The sequence below is a fragment of the Lissotriton vulgaris genome, chromosome 1_1, assembly GCF_964263255.1.
Source record: "Lissotriton vulgaris chromosome 1_1, aLisVul1.2, whole genome shotgun sequence".
NCBI lineage: Eukaryota > Metazoa > Chordata > Amphibia > Caudata > Salamandridae > Lissotriton > Lissotriton vulgaris.
The window spans coordinates 1654931086-1654953728 of record NC_141685.1 but is presented as its reverse complement, the minus strand read 5'-3'; the positions used below and the strand labels follow the sequence as shown (position 1 = coordinate 1654953728).

General features: G+C 43.6%; 1 protein-coding gene across 1 annotated transcript in view; it reads left to right on the top strand.

Moving 5' to 3' along the window:
• The window catches only part of SND1 (staphylococcal nuclease and tudor domain containing 1), a 2099018-nt gene that overhangs the window by 132441 nt on the left and 1943934 nt on the right, over positions 1-22643 (top strand). Inside the window, exons 8-9 of the mRNA XM_086918876.1 lie at positions 2149-2255; positions 17348-17438. Coding sequence (XP_086775002.1) covers positions 2149-2255; positions 17348-17438 — 198 coding nt within the window. The remainder of the gene's footprint in view (positions 1-2148; positions 2256-17347; positions 17439-22643) is intronic.

The window sequence follows — 22643 nt, the reverse complement described above, 5'->3', positions numbered from 1 at the left end:
ACTAATCAGGACCATTGCTCTACATTCCTGTACAGTTCTGCCTTTGACACTGACGCAGTAAAGCTTTTGGGAGCCTTATCGCTATTAATGCTTCATTTTGGATGCAATACTATTACATCTTGTTAAATCTGTGTTCAGTGCTTTACCCCAGTGATATCATTTGTGTTTAGTGAGGGCTTGTGGTTGGCTTATTTTATTGATTTGTGTTGCTTTGGATAAACAAAGCCAACATTTATCCGAGGCGTCTTCATTTATACACCAACCCCCATGGTTTATCTCGTTAATCTGAGATTCCCTACCCCCTGAATTGGAGAAAGCCTACTCCTTGAAGCAGTTTGGCTGTAACCTCAGTATTGGAAGCCATGCGGTCTTAATATTCTAAAACTATCTGGATGGCTTGAAAATGAGGTTGGAATACACTCTCGCCCCCATTCACTAACCACACAAAACGTAGTCCTATATTAGCAGTTCACTACAACTATAGATTTGGCTCATCTAATGTGAAATATTGTGAAACCAGCATGAGTACAGGCAAAGGTTGAAACATAGCATGCTGGACCTAAAATCTAATCCAGCAATTGCGTTTCATTATTTCCTCAGTGTAAATCGTAATATAATGGAGCTACTTGTTGACACCTTCCAGTATGATATTTGCAGATTACTCTGGTAGTTGGATATTTAGTCTCCTCTGGTGGCTACTCGTTTTGTGCTGATGGTTGAAGCTGGGACTTTCTGCTTTGTGGGTCACGGAGAGAGAAATTCTTCTGCCAGCTTCTCTAATCCGCTGCCTTATCTTGAATTATTTGCTCAGATGATTTTATTCTTCCAGGCCAGAACTTTTTTTTTTTTTAAATTCCTTATTGCCCTTCTCCCGGTATCATTCTTTTCCCTCATCTTTTTTCAGGGTCTGTGAAGGCTGCCTCCACTCTCCTAGTCTGCGCCTGCAGCTAAGCTGTGACGTCCTCTGTTCTTCAGAGAGACGTTTCCATCTATATAAAGATATACAACAGTAAATGTGCCTACTGTATGAGATTGTTGATCTCGTCTTTCAGTTCCAGACCCCTACTATATTCAGAAATGAATGGATGAAAATGGTGTGCAAGCCCAAGTGTAAATCCATTATTATTCGTTCAAAATCAAGTAAAAAAAAAACCAACATCCCCCCAACTAGCAAATTAGCAAGCCAAAATGTTGTCTAACCTCACTTTCGAGTCCCCCACTTATTAGCTGCTTCACAAATGTGCAAAGCTTCTTTCAGACTGTTTGAACACTGATTTGTCACCCAAACCTTAATTACCCAAAATTAACACTGATAGTAGGGGACTGAACTCTTCAATCAGATCTGAAGCCGTGTTGAAATCTAAAGCTAGAATCTTTACAAGTGCCAGCTGTAAAGAAAAGTAAAAGCCCACTTTAAAATCCTACTGAAATATACCAGAAAAGTGGCTAATGCAATGCTTATATTAATCTCCGCCACCTGTAATTATGAAGGGCTAGATCCCAGTCCTTCATTATTTTTCACAGCATGCCACCTCAGGGTGGTCTTAACCATAAGCAATTCCGTCTTAAACCAAATGAGGGTGCACAGCTAAAAAAAAAGTTCAGTAGGCCAATATAAAGCGAATAGTAACTTCTTTATTTGAAAATATTTCTTTTTAAAAAAAACATTAACTTGAGACATTCCAGCCAACGTGTTTCATTCCCGTATAGGGAAATTCCTCAGGGGGAACAAAGTGTCACATGTAGAAGTACAAATTGAAGAGTGAAAAGTGAAAATTCCCAGAAACAGTGAGGCTGGTAGTTCAAGGCAAATGGCCATTCCCAGAAAGCGATATAGTCCGGTTAGGTCCTGTTTAGAAACGAAAAAAGTTCAAATTGATTGCTCTGGGAAAGTGAAAAGATCCAACCATAATAAGTTGATCATACAAATAGTAGTCGCTGACCAGGAGGTAGCTGTAGTATCACCCAGGACAATTCAGGGTTGGAGGACGTATTTGGTCTTCTCTCCTTCTAAAAAAACAAAGTTAAAAAACGTTATTTTGAAAAAGCTTTTTAATTATCCTCTCCCCATTCAGCTTGCATGTTCCTTGAGACTTGAAGTAAATCATACAAAATTGCAATACTCTTAACTTAACATGTTCTTTTCAGAATGGCAACATCACAGAACTGCTGTTAAAGGAAGGGTTTGCCCGCTGCGTGGACTGGTCCATTGCCATATACACCCAGGGATCGGAGAAGCTGCGAGCAGCAGAAAGGTGAAGTTCGATTTACTTGGCCTCTCCCATGTTAAAAAATGTGTGTGTATATATGAATGTATATGTGTGTGTGTGTGTGTGTGTGTGTGTGTGTGTGTGTGTATATATATATATATCAATCAAAAGGACACAAGTAGCAAAATCTATTGGGGCTTTGCAAACCACCGCATAATGTGGGTCCTTTAGGAGGCCTACCTATAAGCAAGTGGCAAGAGTTGCCTCCTCTGATACTGGAGGCAGTAGATAAAAGTCAAAGACAAACCTCTAGTACAAAACTATTCTATAGAGGAAACATTTTAGAGAAAGAAGTCGGAGAAATAATACCCGCACCTCAGACATTAACAAAAAGGGAGATTTCATGACCACCCTGGATCTAAAGGAGGTATATTTTCACATGCCAATCCATCCTGCACTCCGGGAGTTTCTCAGGTTTCAATTTTAGGGTAACCGTTATCAATTTAAAGTTCATCCATTTGGGATTACCACCACACCCAGGGTATTCACAAAATGTCTAGCCGTAGTAGCAGCTCATCTTCGAAGACACAACATGCATATGTTCCTATAGATAGACAACTGGTTAAATAAAGCAAGCAGTCTAAAGATATGCAACCACAATACTCAACAAACCCTAACTCTTCTACATCAATTAGGGTTCACCATCAATCTACAAAAGTCCAATCTACCACCACGTACCATACAGCTGTATCTAGGTTCCATGCTCAACACACATTCAGCACTGGCATACCCAAATCCAGACAGAATTAAAAGCATAGTATCATTTATTCAACAGTTTTAAACCGGTAACTATATGCCAGACAAAATATTTCTACTACTTTTGGGCATGATGGCATCAAGTATCTCAATAGTCCCAAATGCCAGACTTCACATGAGACCGCTCTAAGAATGTTTCTCTTGTAAGTAGACACAATCCACAGAATTTATCCATAGGGCGGCAGTTTCTAGACCCAGTTCCATAGATAATTCTCACAATAGATGCTTCCCTTACAGGTTAGGGAGCTAATCTCCAGAACCTCACAATCCAGGAATTATGGGATTCCAAATACCAGGATCTCCATATCAATCACCTAGAACTGCAAGCTGTGCACCTAGTAGTGAAATCCTGCCTACCTCACCTACTACACACAGTTGTCCTAATTCGAACCGACAATATGACCACTATGTATTATATTTAAAAAGGGGCAGGAGACATTCTCTCCAATTATCTCAGCACAGAAAATATGGGTCAACACCAGAACATTAATCTTAGCAGAACATGTCCAGGGGACTAGCAACCAAGTTGCTGAACTTTTAAACAGGACACAGCTACAAATCTTCCAATTGGAACTCCACCACAGTCTTCCTACGATAATTCCAAAGGTGGGGTTTCCACAAATAGATCTGTTGGTAATAAAATAAAATGCAAATACTTTGTAAGCAGATATCAACTCAAACAGTCCAAGGGCAATACTCTATAGATCAGTTGGTCATTGATATTTGCCTACGCTTTTCCGCCTCTACCACTTCTTCCATTATTGGTCAGGAAACTAATGCAAACACATCTCCTAATGATACTCCTTGTGCCAACATGGGCTCTCCAACCCAGGTTCTCAACACTCTTGGAACTGCCCCTAGTTCCTCACGAGAAACTTCACCTCAAGCCGGAACTTCTCACACAAATCAAAGGGACATTAAGACACTCCAATCCCAAGGAAATTACATTTGCAGGTCTTAAGAGTTTGGATGTCTAAACTTGCCACAAGAATGTATGGTTATTCCTAATGAAGCCCGTAAGCCTACCATTAGGCAATGTTATCCGGCTATATGGAAAAGATTTGTTCTTTACGGTCAACAACAGAACATCAATCCTCTTAATGTAAGTGTGCAAACACTCATTACTTATTGAATTTACAAACAGGGTTAGCATATACATCTTTACGCTTACACCTGGCGGCTATTTGCAACCTTTTTGCCGAATAGACAGCACTTATTATTGAAGATTCCTGCCATTAAAGATTTTATGGAGGCACCCAAAAAAACAATTCCTCCCAGGCTTCCTCCTGCAAATGCATGGAATTAAACGTTGTATTAACATGACTCATGGGTCCTCCTTTTGAACCTCTTCACTCCTGTCAATTGCAATACTTGTCATGGAATCTTGTCTTTTTAATTATTATTTCTCTTCGAAGCGTCAGTGACATTCAGGCATTAACACTTGAGTAACTATTCTTCTAGCTACATAGAAACAGTGTTACTCAGAACAAATCCAAAGTTCCTTCCTTAAGTACTTTCCAGTTTTCATATTAATAAATCCATTGAATTACCTGTGTTTTTCTCGCAACCAGATTCTGTTGCAGAGAGAACATTGCACACATTAGATGCTTAAAAAAGCACTAATGTATTATTGTGACAGAACTAAAACATTCAGAAAGACAAATCAATTATCTATTGCTTTTTCACGACCCCCAGCCCATTTCAAAATCCAGAATTTTAAGATGGATCATTAAATGCATCCAAACTTGCTATGAAAAAGCTAAAATACTTTTACCTGTTTTCCCTAAAGATCATTCCACAAAGAAAGTAGGGGCTTATATGGCTTTTTTTTTTTTTTAAAACATTCATTCCCATTGCTGACATTTGCAAAGCACTACATGGTCCACTACACACATATTACAAAACAGTGCCTGGATGTTTTGTAAGTCAACAAGCCAATATTGACCAAGCAGTCTTAAGGACTCTTTCAAGCAACTGCAACCCTCACGGGTTAACCACTGCTTAGGGAGAGGGACTGCTTTACAGTTTATGCAAATCATGTGTATCTACAGCACACATGCCTGGAACTAATTGTTACTTACTGTGTTAGCATCTGTTTTTGACATGTAGTTCTGTAGATTCACATGCCCCATCCCTCCTCCCCAAAACAACCCAGTGTGGTTTGCAAATTCACATACTTTATATACTTCATACTATCACATGGCCATCACAGTGCTATACTTCTCACTATTACATTCTCACCTACCTACGGCAAAACAATCTGAAGATTGTGTCGATGACCTTGTGCTGTATTACCAAGAGGGGTCACACAACCTTGTGACTCGGAAAAAACAAACCTTGTGGAACAAAAATATCTTGTAATCATCAGAACCCAACACTAGATGGCGGACTTAAGCACAGCTTGCAAGTCTACAGCACTACATAGGAACAGATGCTTAAAGTAACACACACATATGAAAAGGGGGTGTTATGGTTAGGTAAAAATGTCAGCAAAAACATACCATTTTAAACTAATGAAGCCACTGAAATTCACCAATTCGTTTTCAAGTAACTATAGCTCCCCCCCGTCATGCTCAGTCGTATCATTGTCATTTGAGTTGTTGCAGTTATGTTATCAGTGATGTCAATGAACATGTCATGAGTGATGGAAAGTTATAGTTACCTTGGAAAATGAGTTATAGTTACTGAAGATAATTTTAACGGATGAATTGCAGGGGGGGTTGTTAGTTTAAAATGGTATGTTTTAACTGATATTTTCATCTAAATTGAATGTCCCTTTAACCTTTTGTTTTTTTTAACATAATGTAATATTTGATTACCATACAAAAAGCCAATCCCCCTCCCACCCCACCCCCCGTGCATGGCTGTTGGTTTTGCCAAATGGCCTGGCTTCTGCAGGGGGTTGAGGCTGGTGGGAGGTTTAGCGCAGGGGCGGGCACTAAAACCCTTGCTGGTTCACATGACTGACTGATGTAATGCAGATCTACGGATTTTGTCAATCGGTCAAGTGGGCATATTGGCTTTATGAACAGGTCAGCATATCAACACTTTACAATAGTAAATTAGTCATTGTCATTTAAAAATTGTAACAACTTTTCTTTTTAAGACCACCATGTCTTTCGCCTTTAAAAAAAAAATGTAAGCTACAAAGTGCAGTCTTATATCCACTACAAGGGGACTCTGTGCCCCAGCTAGGAGTGCTATGGAATAAATATGGTAACCTCTCCTGAGGTCATGGATATGATTAACCTGTACACTTAATATTATTTATTTATGGTGGGGGCTGCTTCAATCACTGCAGCCCCCCACCTCCCAAACACAACATTAAAGTTTGGTGGTCCCACTGCTTCTAGGGGTACTACAAGAAAGAAAATAAATTGTGTTAAAATGCAATAGGACTTTATTGGTCACTCCTTGCTAGAAGCAGTGAATCCTAAATTAACAGCTCTTGCCGCTCCTTTATTCGTTTATTTTATTTTTTTATGTTGGGAACCCAAAATAATTGCTTGCCTCTTGGCACCCCTTCACCAGCGACACACTTTGCTTTTCTCTGTTTATTTTTTAAAGACTGGGGTGCCGCATTGCCCACCTGGAACTTCCCACAACATTTTTTGTTTCACTGAGGGCCCCTGCACCCACCCAGACACTCCACAACATATTTTTATGTTGGAAGCTATGGGGGAGGGGCCCATGGCCCACGCAACCCAGACAGCTCCCCTGCCAACGCTCATCCTTGGTGCATTGGGAGCTGACATTGGTCCCATCTGGCAGGAGCACCTTTTCTTCCTGGTCCCGCCAGGTAGGATTTTTTCTGAGAAATATTACTGCTCCCACCTGGCGTTAGCAGCTTTCTGCTCCTGCCGGGTCGGAGCACAGAAGACTTCCTGCCCACACTTTCACTGGCAGGGGAACATCGGTGTCCTGGGGATTGGGTCCTGGAGACACACTCACTGAACCTTCCCCAGAGAATGGGATCCTCGGGGCCATAGCAAGGTTTGACGAGGAGGGGGGGGGGCACCACATCTCCCCCTCCCATTAATTTTAAATACAGCCCCACGGCATGGGGTCTCTGGGCCCTCTTGAAAGCTTAGGCGAGTTTGGGGGTTGCACACCCCCTCCACTTTATAAATGAATCTGCCATGGGTAATGGGGGGCCTAGAAATGACCCCAGGAGTGAGCGCCCCCCCCCCCCCCGCCCAATATTTAAAAAGCATTGTTCCCCAAAGGGTCCTGGCACACCCGTTTTTTTTTTATTCACATATTACCATGTTATCCCAAATCTGCCAGATTACTTCTTACTACAATACAGAGGTCAAATTCCAGTTTATTACTGCTGAGTGAATTGATACCATAATACACTTTATTTCCTCACGGATTACCTGTTCCAGTTACTTTACACTTGTAAACAACTCTCCCTTTAGTAACAAGGACGCTTCAATATACCTAGTTTCCAGGATTTCACACGAAGAATGCATAAACCATATGTTCGAGGCATATGGGCTGCAGATGGTACATTATGAATAGATCGCCATCTGGTGTTGGGCTCGGATGATTGCACTTTGTTTTTCTCTTGGAGAGTCTTTTGTATCTTGGTGACTCCTCCCTTGGTTGGTAGTGCGCATGGGCATCGGCTCCATCCTTAGATTGTTTTTTTCCGCCATCGGGTTCGGATGAGGATCGAGACGCTCCAGATCAACTTCAGGGAAAAGTGATTTATCGGCGCGTATTCCCTTTCCAATTCGACTGTATTGTTATCGAACGCTTTTCATTTCCATTCCGACGCGTTGCGAATTCGAAATCGAAGAAAAAACTTTGATCTACGTCGACGAACAGGAGGCCTTTCTCGACGCAGTCAAGCCCGGAGTCCATGGAAAGGACTCCATTCAAAAAATGTCCAACGTGTGGTGCTAAGTTCCCACACAAGGACCTACACGAGGTGTGCAACCTCGGTCTATCGCCTGAACACGAATCCAGGGACTGCGAAGCCTGCGCAGCATTCTCCTCCAAGCTAACGATTAGAAATCGTCGAGCTAGAAGACACGAGGTTTCCAGAATGCAGTCGGAGGCGATCCCGGAGCTGTTCGGAGACGAGCAAATTGAGGAAGAAGAGGATCAGTCGGGGTCGGAAGGGGACCAGTCGGATGTTTAAGAACTCGACGTGCAACAAACCGTGAGTGACGACGTCCCCTTACCGAAAAACCGACCCCGTGCGGTAACGACCCCGCCTTCGAGTCCGGTCAAACCGCAGAAAAAAGTTTCCGACGCCCCGCCCTCGGGCCCGGCAACGAAACCGAAACTGAAACCGAAACACTCGGCCTCCCACCATGTCGGATCCAAGAAAAGGTCGACATCGACTTCGACACCGAAGCTCCATACAAGGGAAAGCTCGGTATCGAAACATTCCATGTCGAAACAGAAACATGATTCGTCGTCCAAGACTCACTCGATACCCAGGAAGTCGGAATCGAGTAGACACTCGGTACCGAAAACACCGAACACTGACGATCGAAAACATAAGCACCTTTCGGAACCAGGACCGTCGGTACCGATTCAGGAGCAACAGACAGATCCCAAACAAAAGATTTTGTTTATCGATCCGCAAACTGGCAAAGTAGTGACGAAGAAGAGAAAGAATGAACAGACAGAAGATAAATCTCTTCCTTCAAAAAAGAGAACACTGGGGACAAATACAACTCCTCTTGCTTCTCCTCGACCTAAAGTCACACCCTCTTCTCCTATTCCTCACACTATGCCAAATATTCCTACACCTTCCACACGAAGACCATCTACACCTCAGTCTGATGTAGACAGTGATCCAGGGGAGGGAGAACCTCAAGGGGATGATGAAACCACCCCAGATGAGGATGACCCATGGGAAAATTATGACGTAGGGTCAGATGAGGACAACGACCCAGAGTTATATCCCTCAAAGCCTTCACCACCTGATAACACAGGGTTTGTACAGCTCATTAATAGGGCAGCAAAATATCATAAAGTAGATATACATACAGAACCTCAAATAGAGGATTTCCTGTTAGAGACGCTACCTAATGCACAAAGAACATCAGGTACTCTTCCTATGTTGAAGGGTCTTCTCAGTCACACAGAAGAAATATTCAAAGACCCAGTGAGGGCTAGGGTGTTAAACCCAAGAATTGATAAAAAATATAAGGCGGCTCCAAAGGATCCAATATTTATCAAAGGGCATGTACCTCTGGACTCGCTTGTAGTCTCAAACGCTCGTAAAAGAGCAAACTCATTATCTACAGGAGAGGCTCCTCCACCTGATAAAGAGTCAAAATTAATAGATGCATCAGGCAAGAGAGTAGCATCACAAGCGGCAAATAGCTGGCGTATAGCCAATACACAGGCACTACTTGCACGTTATGACAGGGCACATTATGATGAATTAGAAAAACTCATCACACATCTCCCCAAAGAACATCAGAAAAAGGCAGATCAGTTAATACAGGAAGGTAAAATAATAACTAATACTTCCATTAAGTGCGCCCTTGAAGGACTGGGTTCTTTAACCACATGGCTGCTGCGGGGAGTTTTGCGCTGTGCTGCAAATTGCTCTTTTGCTTCACTTATGACGAGCTCAGCTCGTCATCAGCACACGACACCCGTGGGTGATGACGAGCTGAGCTCGTCATCAGCAGCGAAAGGGTTAAGACCCAGCGGTGCCAGGGCACAACACCTGAAACCTTCGTGGGTAACCTGCTCAGGCGTACGAATGACAGACACGGGACACTTCCTTCGGCGTCAAAGATTCAAGGTTTATTTGCTGCAGGGAACACAGAAATCACGACAAGTACAACTCGTGCAACTTGGGGAGACTGCTTCAAATTGGTTCTGTGGATCGCTCCTTTTATACACAATTTCCCATAGAGTTACACTGAACACAAAAGTTTATGACCCGGTTCCCATAATTATCCCCCAGAGGGGTCGCTTTGGTCACTTTGAAACGCACAAGGTCCGGGACATAAGTGCGGAAACATTTGGCGGTTCCCAACTATAAAAACCTATCTTCCCACCATTAGCACATTCCAATCAGTGGTAAAACAGATCGAAATAGGAACAAGGACAGGTGGAGAGGAAGAGGGAAACAGTGGGGAGATCGTAAAGGGTGTAAAAGGGGAGGTATCAAGAAACACGAGATACAGGCATCAAAGGGACGTGCCTAATGAGATGCACGGCTGAGACAATAAGTCCGTGCGGCAAGATGAGCCTCGAGCGGCGCCATCTGCCTTACAGTAGCATCCCCCTCATCATAAAGACACTTACAAAGGACATGTGTCTTCCGCAAATATCTTGGGAGTCCCAGGGTCGCGAAGCGGACAACGTCCGTTCGCTGGCTACTTGAGGGCAAGAGACAAAATGGATGCCGTATCTAAGATGGAACCCGTGGGTACAGACGAAAAACCCACATAACAACCGAACGGTTTAAGTTAGCACAGCGAAACTGCGCACACTTACCAAACTCGTCATTTGCGGTTCATAGATACCAGACTCGACTATATTCTTGCGAGTCAAAAACATCACTTACAATTGTCACGGAACCTCACTCTAGACGCAGCAGACACTGCAGCAAGATCCATCAACACCAGTGTCATGTTAAGGAGACATGCATGGCTTAGAATCTCAGGATTCAAACAGGAAGTACAAACGTCATTACTGAACCAACCATTTGATCAAAAGACACTTTTTGGTTCAAGCACAGATGAGACCTTAGAAAAAATGAAAAAAGATACAGAAACGGCGAAGTCAACGGGAGCATTGCAACAGCCAACACAAAGAAGTTCCTTTCGTAGATCCACCTATAGAGGGGGCTCAAAAAATACAGGAACACATCAGCAATCCACCTCTTTCACATCTACATCACCCAAAGGCAATTCAAGAGGAAATTACAGGGGTAACAACAACAAAGGTAGAGGCCGCGGAAATAATAACAACCGCAACGCCTCAACCCCAAAACAGTGACTTCATAGAACTCCCCCCAGACCACATAACACCGGTCAGGGGACGCCTATCACAGTTCCTACCTGTCTGGGAAAACATCACATCAGACAAGTGGGTGAGACAGATTATCCAACATGGTTATTGCCTGGAACTCACAGCTACCCCACCAAACATCCCCCCCAAACAGCGTCCAATGAGTCAGGATCATCTGACATTGTTAAAAGAAGAAGTACTAGCACTTCTACAAAAGCATGCAATAGAGAAGGTCCCAAAAAATCAACAAGGGACAGGAGTATACTCTCTATACTTCCTAATCCCCAAAAAAGACGGGTCCCTAAGACCAATATTGGACCTCAGACCTCTCAATGCTTACATAAATTCGGAGCATTTCCACATGGTCACGCTCCAACAAGTACTCCCTTTACTGAAGAAAGGGGACTTTCTTTCTACACTGGATCTAAAAGACGCTTACTTCATATCCCAATTCACAAAGCCCACAGAAAATACCTAAGGTTTGTAGTAGAAGGACAACACTATCAGTTCAAAGTCCTTCCGTTCGGTGTCACAACAGCACCGAGAGTTTTCACAAAATGCCTAGCTGTGGTGGCAGCACACCTAAGAAGACAACAAATACATGTCTTCCCCTACTTGGACGATTGGCTAATAAAGGCCAAGTCACAAGAAGAATGTCTTCACAACACACAGAAGACAATTCAATTGCTGCACCACCTAGGGTTTACGGTGAACTACAAAAAGTCACACCTGCAACCAAACCAGATTCAGCAATACCTGGGGGCTACGATAGACACAGAAAAGGCAATAGCATACCCCAACCCAATCAGGATACAGACAATGGTCGGGTTAATACAAAGATTTCAACCACAACACTCACTACCAGCACGAGTGTTTATGCAACTGTTAGGCATGATGTCCTCCTGCATACTGCTAATACCACATGCCAGGCTACAAATGCGTCCACTACAGGAGTGTCTAGCGACACAGTGGAATCAGGCTCAAGGTCAGATTACAGATCTGGTGTTGGTAAACGACCGGACGTATCGCTCTCTGAAGTGGTGGAACACAGAAAACAATTTCAAGGGACGGTCGTTCCTAGAGCCAATTCCACAAGTGATAATAACAGCGGACGCATCGCTCTCCGGATGGGGAGCGCATATGGACAAATACACAGTGCAGGGGAAGTGGAGTGTGCAGCAAAAGAAACTGCACATCAACTACCTGGAACTATTAGCAGTATTTCTAGCACTAAAGGCTTTCCAAATGCAAATAACAAGCAAGGCAGTCCTGATCAGAACAGACAACATGACTGCAATGTATTATATTCAAAAACAGGGGGGGACACACTCTCTCCAACTATCCAAACTAGCACAGGACAATTGGAGATGGGCCATTCCTCAAAAGATCTATCTGTTAGCAGAACACCTACCAGGAGTTCAAAATCAGATAGCAGACATCCTAAGCAGACAGTCAGAACAAGTACACGAATGGGAGCTGCACGACCAAATACTGCAGCCATTCTTCCAGAGATGGGGGCAACCAGAGATAGATCTGTTTGCCAATCATCAGAACGCAAAATGCAAAAACTTCGCATCCAGGTACCCACACCAACGGTCCCAGGGCAATGCACTATGGATAAATTGGTCCAACAAATTTGCTTACGCGTTCCCTCCTCTCCCACTAATTCCGTTACTGGTTCGGAAACTGCAGCAACACTCAATGACAATGATACTAGTGGCACCCACGTGGGCAAGACAGCCGTGGTTCACCACGCTACTACAACTCTCACAACTGCCACATCAAAAACTAAGATTATTACCCATGCATCTTACACAGAACCATGGAGAAATAATGCACCCAGATCCCAAACAACTGAACCTAGCGATCTGGCTCCTGAGGTCATAGAGTTTGGATATTTAGATTTACCACCAGAATGCATGGAAATCATTAAACAAGCAAACGTCCTACCACCAGAGCATGCTATGCAGCAAAATGGAAGAGGTTTGCTATACACTGTAACAGTAAGCACATCAACCCTCTGGACGCATCCACTAAACAAATCATTTGCTATTTACTACACTTGCAGCAATGTAACTTAGCATATACCTCTATCAGAGTTCATCTCGCAGCCATAGCGGCGTACCTACAAAACAGGCAACATCTTTCCCTGTTTAAAGTACCAGCAATTAAAGCTTTCATGGAGGGACTCAAAAGAGTCATTCCACCAAGACGACCACCTTCCCCAGTCTGGAATCTCAACATAGTACTTACCAGACTAATGGGGCCACCCTTTGAACCTATGCATAGGTGTGAAATACAATTCCTCACATGGAAGGTGGCCTTCCTCATAGCTATCACGTCACTTAGAAGAGTAAGTGAGTTGCAGGCTTTTACGATTCAAGAACCATTCATGCAGTTACACCAAAATAAAGTGGTTCTTAGAACAAACCCAAAATTCTTACCAAAGGTAATTTCGGCATTCCACATCAATCAGTCAGTGGAATTACCGGTTTTCTTTCCAAAACCACAAACAGTAGCAGAAAGAGCCCTACATACATTGGATGTTAGAAGGGCAATATTGTACTATATAGAAAGAACACAAACTTTCAGAAAGACAAAACAGCTATTTGTTGCGTTTTCTCCTACACATAAAGGCAATCCCATCTCTAAAGCGGGCATTGCTAGATGGATTGTAAAATGCATTCAAATATGCTACTTAAAAGCAAAGAGAACATTAACTGTTCCTCCTAGAGCTCACTCTACACGTAAACTAGGAGCATCTATGGCATTTTTGGGAAACATTCCACTAGATGACATATGCAAAGCAGCTACCTGGGTTACACCGCACACATTCACAAAACACTATTGTGTAGATGTGCACACAACACAACAAGCTAGAGTGGGACAAGCGGTATTAAAAACTTTATTTCAGACAGTTGCAACAGACACGGGCAACCACCGCTAGGGAGAGAACTGCTGTATAGTCTATTCATAATGTACCATCTGCAGCCCATATGCCTCGAACGGAATATGCTACTTACCAGTATGCATCTGTTCTTGGCATAGAGGGCTGCAGAGTGGTACATGCCCTCCCAGCCTCCCCGGAAACCTGTGTCTGTTCCAACATTATCTTATTTAGATACACTTACATGGGCATTCTTATCTGTATTCTATCATACTACTCCATCTAACCCTACTATGGCAAAACAATCCAAGGATGGAGCCGATGCCCATGCGCACTACCAACCAAGGGAGGAGTCACCAAGATACAAAAGACTCTCCAAGAGAAAAACAAAGTGCAATCATCCGAGCCCAACACCAGATGGCGATCTATTCATAATGTACCACTCTGCAGCCCTCTATGCCAAGAACAGATGCATACTGGTAAGTAGCATATTCCTTACGAATTATGCAGGGTAGTCCGTTTTCATTGCGGAAAGGAGATCCTCATGACCCACCCAAGACTTCACCTTTCGTGGCTCATCGCACAGCCCCACACGCCACAATGGCAATACATTGCATATTTCATTATGCCCATCTGCATATATTCTCGACTTTGCACTAAAGGCTTCCAAGGCCAGTTACCATTTTTAACTACGTTAGATCTTTGTGTCCTCGTGAAGCTATAGAACAGTGAAGGTTAATTGTGCTTTTTGTACAGACGATGGAAATTAGGGAGGGCTCAACATCCTTCGTCTTAGCCTAGTATGTAATGATAACTAGAATGCCCAGCCAGGGGCCGCGTAAGTGTTGAGTGACAGCACACACTAACCCAGTTTACCCTGAAAGGATGGTTCCAACTACTAGCTATATACTTCTGCTGATGTTTGAACTGGCTTCTAGTTGACTACAGAGAAATATTTTAGGCTAGTGGCTTTAACCTCATAGGGTGGACTTCCTGATTATCTAAAGGTTGTTAAAATTTGTCCTCTTAACTGGGGCAACCAAAAACACTACGAAGGCGGTTTCCATTGTTGCAATCTTCACTCCGTACTGACAGTCCATGGCCGGTGCACTGCCTCCTTAACAAAGCAGTATAGACCAGCAGTTCGTTCCCTGCTGGGTAGGTGTCCTCATGAAAGGAAGCAGACTGTTGGAGCTATACGTTTGCATGCTAAACCCTGGGGACATGATCCATTCGTCTCCGAGCTCTTACAGAGGGGAAAGTCAAACAAAGTCCGACAGGAGTGTGTTTAACTCAAGATAGTCCTGCAATTGTCAGTAACAATTGATTATTTTCAAGGAATGGAAATTGAATGGTAAACCTTGGCAGAAAAATGATTGTGCTGCTGGCATCAATCTAATTTTTTTCAGTAAAGGACGCCCAAATGCATCTTATAACTCTCAATCAATCAATCAATTAATCATTTATAGAGCGCACTACATACCCGTGAGGGTCTCAAGGCGCTAGGGCAGGGGGAGAGGTTGGGAAGCTGCTACTGTTCGAAGAGCCATGCCTTGAGGAGTCTCCTGAAGGTTAGGTCTTCGGTCTGCCGTAGGCAGATGGGGAGGGTGTTCCATGTTTTTGTGGCGAGGTGGGAGAATGATCTTCCGCTGGCGGTCACTCTTCGGATGCGGGGGACGGTGGCTAGGGCGTGGTCTGCAGAGCAGGCGGGTGGGGGTGTAGATGCTGAGTCGGCTGTTGAGGTACGCTGGTCTGGTGTTGTGGAGTACCTTGTGTGCGTGAGTGAGGAGTTTGAAGGTTGTCCTCTTGTTGATGGGGAGCCAGTGTAGGTCTCAAGTGGGGTGTTATGTGGCTGCGGTGAGGGATGTTGAGGACTAGGCGTGCGGATGCGTTCTGGATGTGTTGGAGCCGTTTCAGGAGTTTGGCCGGGGCTCCTGCGAAGTGCGTTTCTGTTGTCCAGTCTACTGCTAACGAGGGCCTGGGTGACCGTCCTTGGTTCGGTGGGGATCCACTTGAAGATCCTGCGGAGGGTGTTGAGGCCTGAGGAGGAGATGGTGTTGACCTGCTTCAGCATGGAGAGGGTGGAGTCAAGGATGACTCCTAGGTTGGGTGAGTGCTCAGTGGGTTTAGGGGGTGCTCCTAGTGCAGTCCGCCACAAGGAATCGTCCCAAGCTGAGGGGGTGGATCCGAGGATGAGGACCTCCGTCTTATCAGAGTTCAGCTTTAGTTGGCTGTTTCTCATCCAGTAGGTGACTGCCTTCTTTCCTTCAAGGAGGTTGGCTTTGGCGGTGTGGGGGTCTTTGGTGAGGGAGAGGATCAGCAGGGTGTTGTCAGAGTAGATGATGATGTTGAGGTTGTGCAACGTGGGCTAGCGGTGCCATGTAGACGTTGAACAGCGTTGGGCTGAGGGATAAGCCTTGGAGGACGCCGCAGATCTCGGTAGCTTCGGAGCGGTTGGGGGGTGAGGGGGGAGGCAGACGCTCTGTGTTCTGTTGGAGAGGAAGGAGGTGGTCCAGTCCGGGGCCTTCTCTTGGATTCCGGTGTTGTAGAGGCGTGTTCGTAGTGTTACTCTGAGGATGTAATCTTTGAGAGAGGGTGTGCGAGGCATGAATTCATAAGTTTAAGATTTCTTTTCTTTTCAACAGAGGCAGGCATAATATCTTGCACATTACACAAGAGCGTAGCTACTGTTCTTACAGTCAGATGTTTTGATTTTGTTTCTCTTAAGTCTTGCATTTGGCAATAAGACTCCTAATAACGGTTTCCTTTTTGGGAACTGTGCATTACCTCCTGCTGTCACTGGAGGAGACTGCTGTTTTCCATCAGCATGGCCTTTGACTTTGAAAGTAACACTCCACCTTGTCTTCTGTCTTTTGCAGTTATAGTAATATTGTGCTCATGGGCTGCCGTCCCGGCCAGGCCAACCTTGTAGTATTTACCAAGAACAGTAAATTGATGGGCAGGTATCCATATTGTAATGCTGACAGTACCCAGTACATTGACTCCCGCTCATTTATTGTAAGGCTCGTCACTTAGCAGCAAATATTACAGTATAGCTTAGATCAGGGGAACCACCCAGTACAAATAAATGCAAGGTTTTGTCTTACCATCGTGGAAAGCCTTAATCTTCAACTTGATAGCCATAAAGGGTGGTGGCATTTTAGGCGTACCCTGCTTTCTTATCCAGTTATAGCTTTGATTTCTTGAACTATTGTAATATGGAGGTTTGTTCTGCATCGGTGTGCATTAGAGTGGGTCCTGGCCCATTAAGGCTGGTGAGACTGGGCTTACTTTACACATGTTGGCGCTATTAAGTGGATATACAGTCATGGCTCATTTCGTATTATATCATGAACTTACTATGCCACAAGAGTGTGATAGTACTTGTTGTGTCACGAGGCTGAACCAAGGTTTAATGCCATGCTGTTTTTGTTGATAGGCAAGCCAAAGAACGGAAGCTAAGGATATGGAGAGATTATGTCGCTCCTATGTTGAACATGGATCAGAAGGACAAGCAGTTTGTTGCCAAGGTAAGTGTCTCCGAGTAACCACCTTTTAATAAACCATGCACAAATACTGTGCCTTGGTGTACTGACTGTGGTTAGTTAAAAGTGCTGTCGATTGTTCTCGTGCAGTCTTTTAATTATTTCTGACTTAATATTTAAATCTGGAATTTTAACGTTTATATATCCCAGTAGTCGGTGCCTCTGCTTTGGGCAATGCCTCTGCTTTGTTTTTCGGCTGCTGCTTACTAGTCACTGTCTCGTTCTTTTTCTAGTTGTCTAAAATTGGATATAGCTGCCCCATCAGTTTTGTCTTGGAAATGTCCCTACAGTGAGACTATGGGGCAGGAATGTGAGGCATTTGCCTTAGTTTTGCTTCCATTTCACCTGTGCATACCATGAAGCTCTAAATAAATTGGCACCACCAACTGAATGATCCACTGTACAATAACACAGCAGCATGTTTGACATAAGAAATACCTAGCAGCAATTATCTGGTCTAGCTGGTTCCTGATTTCCAGAAGAAGTCGGGGGTGATGCACTCTAGGTGTTAGATCAAGGGTAGAGCTTTAACTCATCCCCTGCAAGAGCTTGGGTGGCTGGAATTAGTCCATTTTCCTATCTGGAATTTCACATATAAATTCCTGCTCCGTAAATCTTCTGTACTTATATTTTAATGGATCGCATACATTTCGGGCATATTTCCAGTTTTAGGTATACTAAACCTAATCTAGTCTGCAGTGTTAGAAATTAGGGCTAGATTTTCTGTCTTTTTCTAAAGGCTTCTGTGTCTTAGCTGTTTGTGGGAACATCCTTCCTTTGGCCATAGGCCTAGCATGGTTTACTTGTGTTGGTCCTGCCCGAAGCATCAGCCTGCAGAGGAATGGCTTGCCTACGTCTCCAGGGCTGCACGCGCAAGAGGAGTGAATGAGGACGTCCTTAGCCTGCTTTCTTCGGTTGGCTTTTCCGTCCGATTCAGTGGTTTAGTACATGTGAGTGGACTAAACCTAGCGGTGACATAAGCTCTGTGCATAATTGAATTAGGCTGATCCCGCGAAAGCGGTGTCATTTTATACTTTTTCACGATATCTCCAAAATTATGTATGAAACTTTTATTATATCTAAGAGTTTGGGCCCATGAAAACTCAATAACCCCTTACAAACATCTTGTCCTCCGATAGCTCTTTAGAGAGCCGATAGGGACTCCGATAATAGATGGATGCTAGTTCTTTCTTGAGTACCTATAATGAAGAAAAAGCTTAATCAACCAGGATAGTCACTGTATGCATCATGGTCAAATAATTTACTAAGCAGTGGCGGCTCGCCAAGGGAGTGCTGCGGGGGAGGGTCAGGGTGGGGGGGGTAGTGGAGTCCGTCGTATGTCAGACTACAATTCTCCGCCCCACAGCACTCCCTCGGCGAGCCACCACTGCTAATGAAGACAAAACTCTGTATACTTATCAAGTCACTTTCATCTAAATCAGAATATGAATGGTCAACACCGCTAATACATTCATGTCAATTCTATATATTTCAATGTTACAGGTAAAGTCACAATAACGAAATACAGTTTATGGCATATACATCATAATCAGTAACAAGTAAGAGGGGAGAGGAAGAGAGTAACAAAGTAAATAATACATTGAAATATCCGCGTGCTATACAAGATTCATATGAACCTAGGATCAATGACCTAATGTACAGCGTGCAATAGTCAGAAATAGCTAACCCTTCAGCCGAAAAGGTGTAGCTTGAGCAGAATCACCAGCCCATGAAGTGCATGGTAATCAGACTAGGTCTTGTTCAAGAAAATCAGGTTCGGACTGACAGCATGTCATGCCCAGTATTTGCAAGGAATATAGCCAGCCAGAGTAGCATAGCGAGAATACAGCAGCAAAAGGCTCCCTTCTCATAGAAACAACCACTACGAAATTATTTTCCCACTGAAATAATTATACCCTAAAATGTTCATAAACTAGCCCCCAAATGTATCATTTTCGCAGCTCTGCACAATTCCATTGGTTACCTTCATGAGGTGATCATTCTCTAGGCTATGTCATCCAGAACTTTAACAAGATAGTCTTTTGTTAAAATGAAAGATGTTAACACTCAGCGGAAGCAGGCAAAGAACTTGACATTTCTTCATGTCTTCACGCTCGCTATTACATCAGCTTGCAACATAGTTGAGACAATTATTCATAGAAAGGAATACTCTAACTGTAGAAAGGAAACACGAGTGATATGCTTAAGACAATTAAACAAATAAATCAGCATTTTGGAAATAACGAAGGACAAAGTACATTCTTTCTGAGGCCTAGTTTAACAAAAAGGAAAATAACTCTTAACAGGCTTTGAGGCCTTCATAGGAAAAGCATAAATCATCATTTGTCAGACAAATAAAACACACGCATTACTAATTGAAAAAAGAAGGAAACGATAATTAAAGATTCATTATTCTGGTTAAACTTTCACAAGTGAAACCCAATTTTCAAAATGTGATTTATTAATCAATTATTTTTGGGATATAAAGAAAACCTAATCATGAAACATTTTACACTAAGCATTTTCATTATTATGTTGAAAACTCTACCTATAGGTTTTATTTAGCACATTTGTCAATTTTCTCTCGTATCATTTTAATTCATGTAAAAACATTGTATTTTCCATGCTGTCTGCACATTAAACATTGCAGCTCCTGTCTACTAAACGTGTCATTTTTCTTGCACAGTTTCACGTTGTACCTTTGAAAGTTTCACATGTTAATCATTTCCACACTTTTAATTAGGTCTATAAATAACACAAGAGCGGACTTGATCAAGCATGATTATTCACAAAAATCATACCCCACTGAGGCCTTGAGCTCTTCATACGGATTCTGCACACTGGTGTCTGTCCATTGATGTGTGACAATTTAACCTCTTTAATTTGAAGCCAATCAATGCGGTTATCAGTGCGCTCGTATTCCGCAGCACCCCCAAATCGATGACAAGTCACCTCGGAGGCGCAAGCTTTAGTCTCGTCGGAAGTGAAGATTCTAACATTTCGCGTTTTGACCCCAAAGTTTCTTGTTTGTCGCTGACCAAAACCGCCTGCTAGGGCACTCTTTGCAAATGTATCTTTACTGCTTGGAGTAAATGCCTAGTTGGGCCTCAAATTAAATGCTGGGGGTAAAAACTATTTACTTTAGCCAGGTCAATAGGTGCTGTTTTGTAGCACACCTATCTTATAGTGGCGGATACAGCCAATCACAAGGTTTAGAAAAATCTGAAACGCCTGCCTCGAATCTCAGTGGCTGGCGCAGTCATAGTCGGGAAGCACTGTGGGCCGCGCTTGAGCAGATCGTCTGCAAGTCTGTGCCTTCCAACAACTTCCCTGCTCTTGTTGGCCAGTAGTCTACCTATAATTGTGCAGAGTAAGAGCCTTTCCTGGGAAGTTGTTTCTTTTGAATGTTTACTACCAGCTTTTGAAGCACATGATATTGATACTTTCATTTGACTGGTTCATAGCGCACCATTCCCTAATGACCATATGCAATGTTAGTCATGCTCTTTGTATATTTTAAAAAGTTATTGGGTCGAATTGTTGGCTTTGCAATCTGCTTTTGAAAAAGGTCACGCCTGGAGACTAGAATAGCTTCTTTATACTTGCGAAGGCGAGTGGTCCAAGTAACTTAATTAACTAAAGATTTAATTTGAGTCCCCTTTCGAAGAGTCCACTTTTTTGTTTCATATATAAAAGATTTTTTAGGGAAGCATGTCTTGGAAGATTTCTTGTCGGGCCCAGTGGAATTAAGCGGCGGGGGAGTGGCAAATTATGGAGAAGGGATAAATAAACTATGGGACAAGAAAGGGCAAATTAAGCGGCGTCAGGCAGCACAATTCTGTGATGGTATTACTTCATTATTTTGTCATTTTTAAACTTGCTAACACTGATTGGGCAGTGGTTGCAACTCATTAGTACCAGTTTAACACGCAAATATAGCAATAGGCAACTGAAAGGTGACCAATCAACCTTTGCAAAGAGCTTTTCACTGTGCAGCAACAGATGTCAGTGCGTTTTTAGGAATTGCTGAAACATTTCAGCTTGAAACATTTACAATATGCAGATTGTGTGCCAGATGATGGTTTATGTGGCAAATACGCAAATCTAGAATTATACAAAAATTGCTGCGGCCACATAATTCCATAATTCCAGTGGCCCTGCTTTTATTAGACATAACCCACTTACCCTACTTCAGGTTAAAACATCAACTGCTTTCTAAAATTATGATGGAATTGCTGTAGCATAAGTGTAGGACAGGCCTACATGTATGGTTACACTTCTGAATTTGAATAAGACTTGTGTACTGTGGATTCTTTTAGAGCCTTAATGTTTCTAGCTGTAAGTCTTTTCGTGACGATAGGGGTCATTTTATTGGAGGGGTTGTTGTTGCTGTCGCCCTAGTTCTTCTCTTGCTGGACAGCGTGCTTGTGTTCTGAGCTGTTTGCTGCTGTCCGATAATCACCACAAGGTGGTGCTGCTGCACCCTCGCAGGATCTACTGTGAGCGGCGACGGTGATTTGCATTCTCTGCAAGTAACTCTTGAAGGTTTAATTTTCTATTGAGATTCTAAAGAAATGGTTGGTTAGGTTTCTTGGAAAGTAAACAAATAAAAAGACATGCTTCCAGAAGTGTCTTCCTTAAGTGCCTTGAAGAGCATTGCTTAATTCCCCGAAGCCCCCCTTGCGTCGTGATCAGTCTTCTCTCCGAGTTTGTGTTTGAAAGTGTTTTTTTCCTGGGTTGAACATTGAATGTTTCCCGGCAAAGACCAGTCGGCCCTTACTAGCAAGCTTACTGCGGCTCTAGACGTGTTCGATATCGCAAAGGAGTGCATGTGAAGTGCCTGAAGCGGTTGGGTTCAGAGACCTAGGTAGGGCACTGGGTCACGCAGGCTGGTGGAGATGCCCCCGCTGTTGCCAACCCCGACACAAGCCCGTGCCCCGCTGCGCCCCCCTGCTTCAGTGTCGGCGCAGTCCTGTTTAGGGAAGCTGGCATGGGGGGAGCGGCTCCTGTGCCCAGAATATTCTGTGAGCCGGAGGGGGCTGGGTGTGGCGCGCTCGTTGCCCAGAGTGGCTCTACCCTGGAGGTGGACAGGAAGTGGTAGACTGCCCGGGAGACTAGTCGTGAAGGCGTGTCGAGGTGGGCTGAGTAGACTTTCCCCTGAACTCCCTGGTGCCAGCGCTGTGTGCGTTC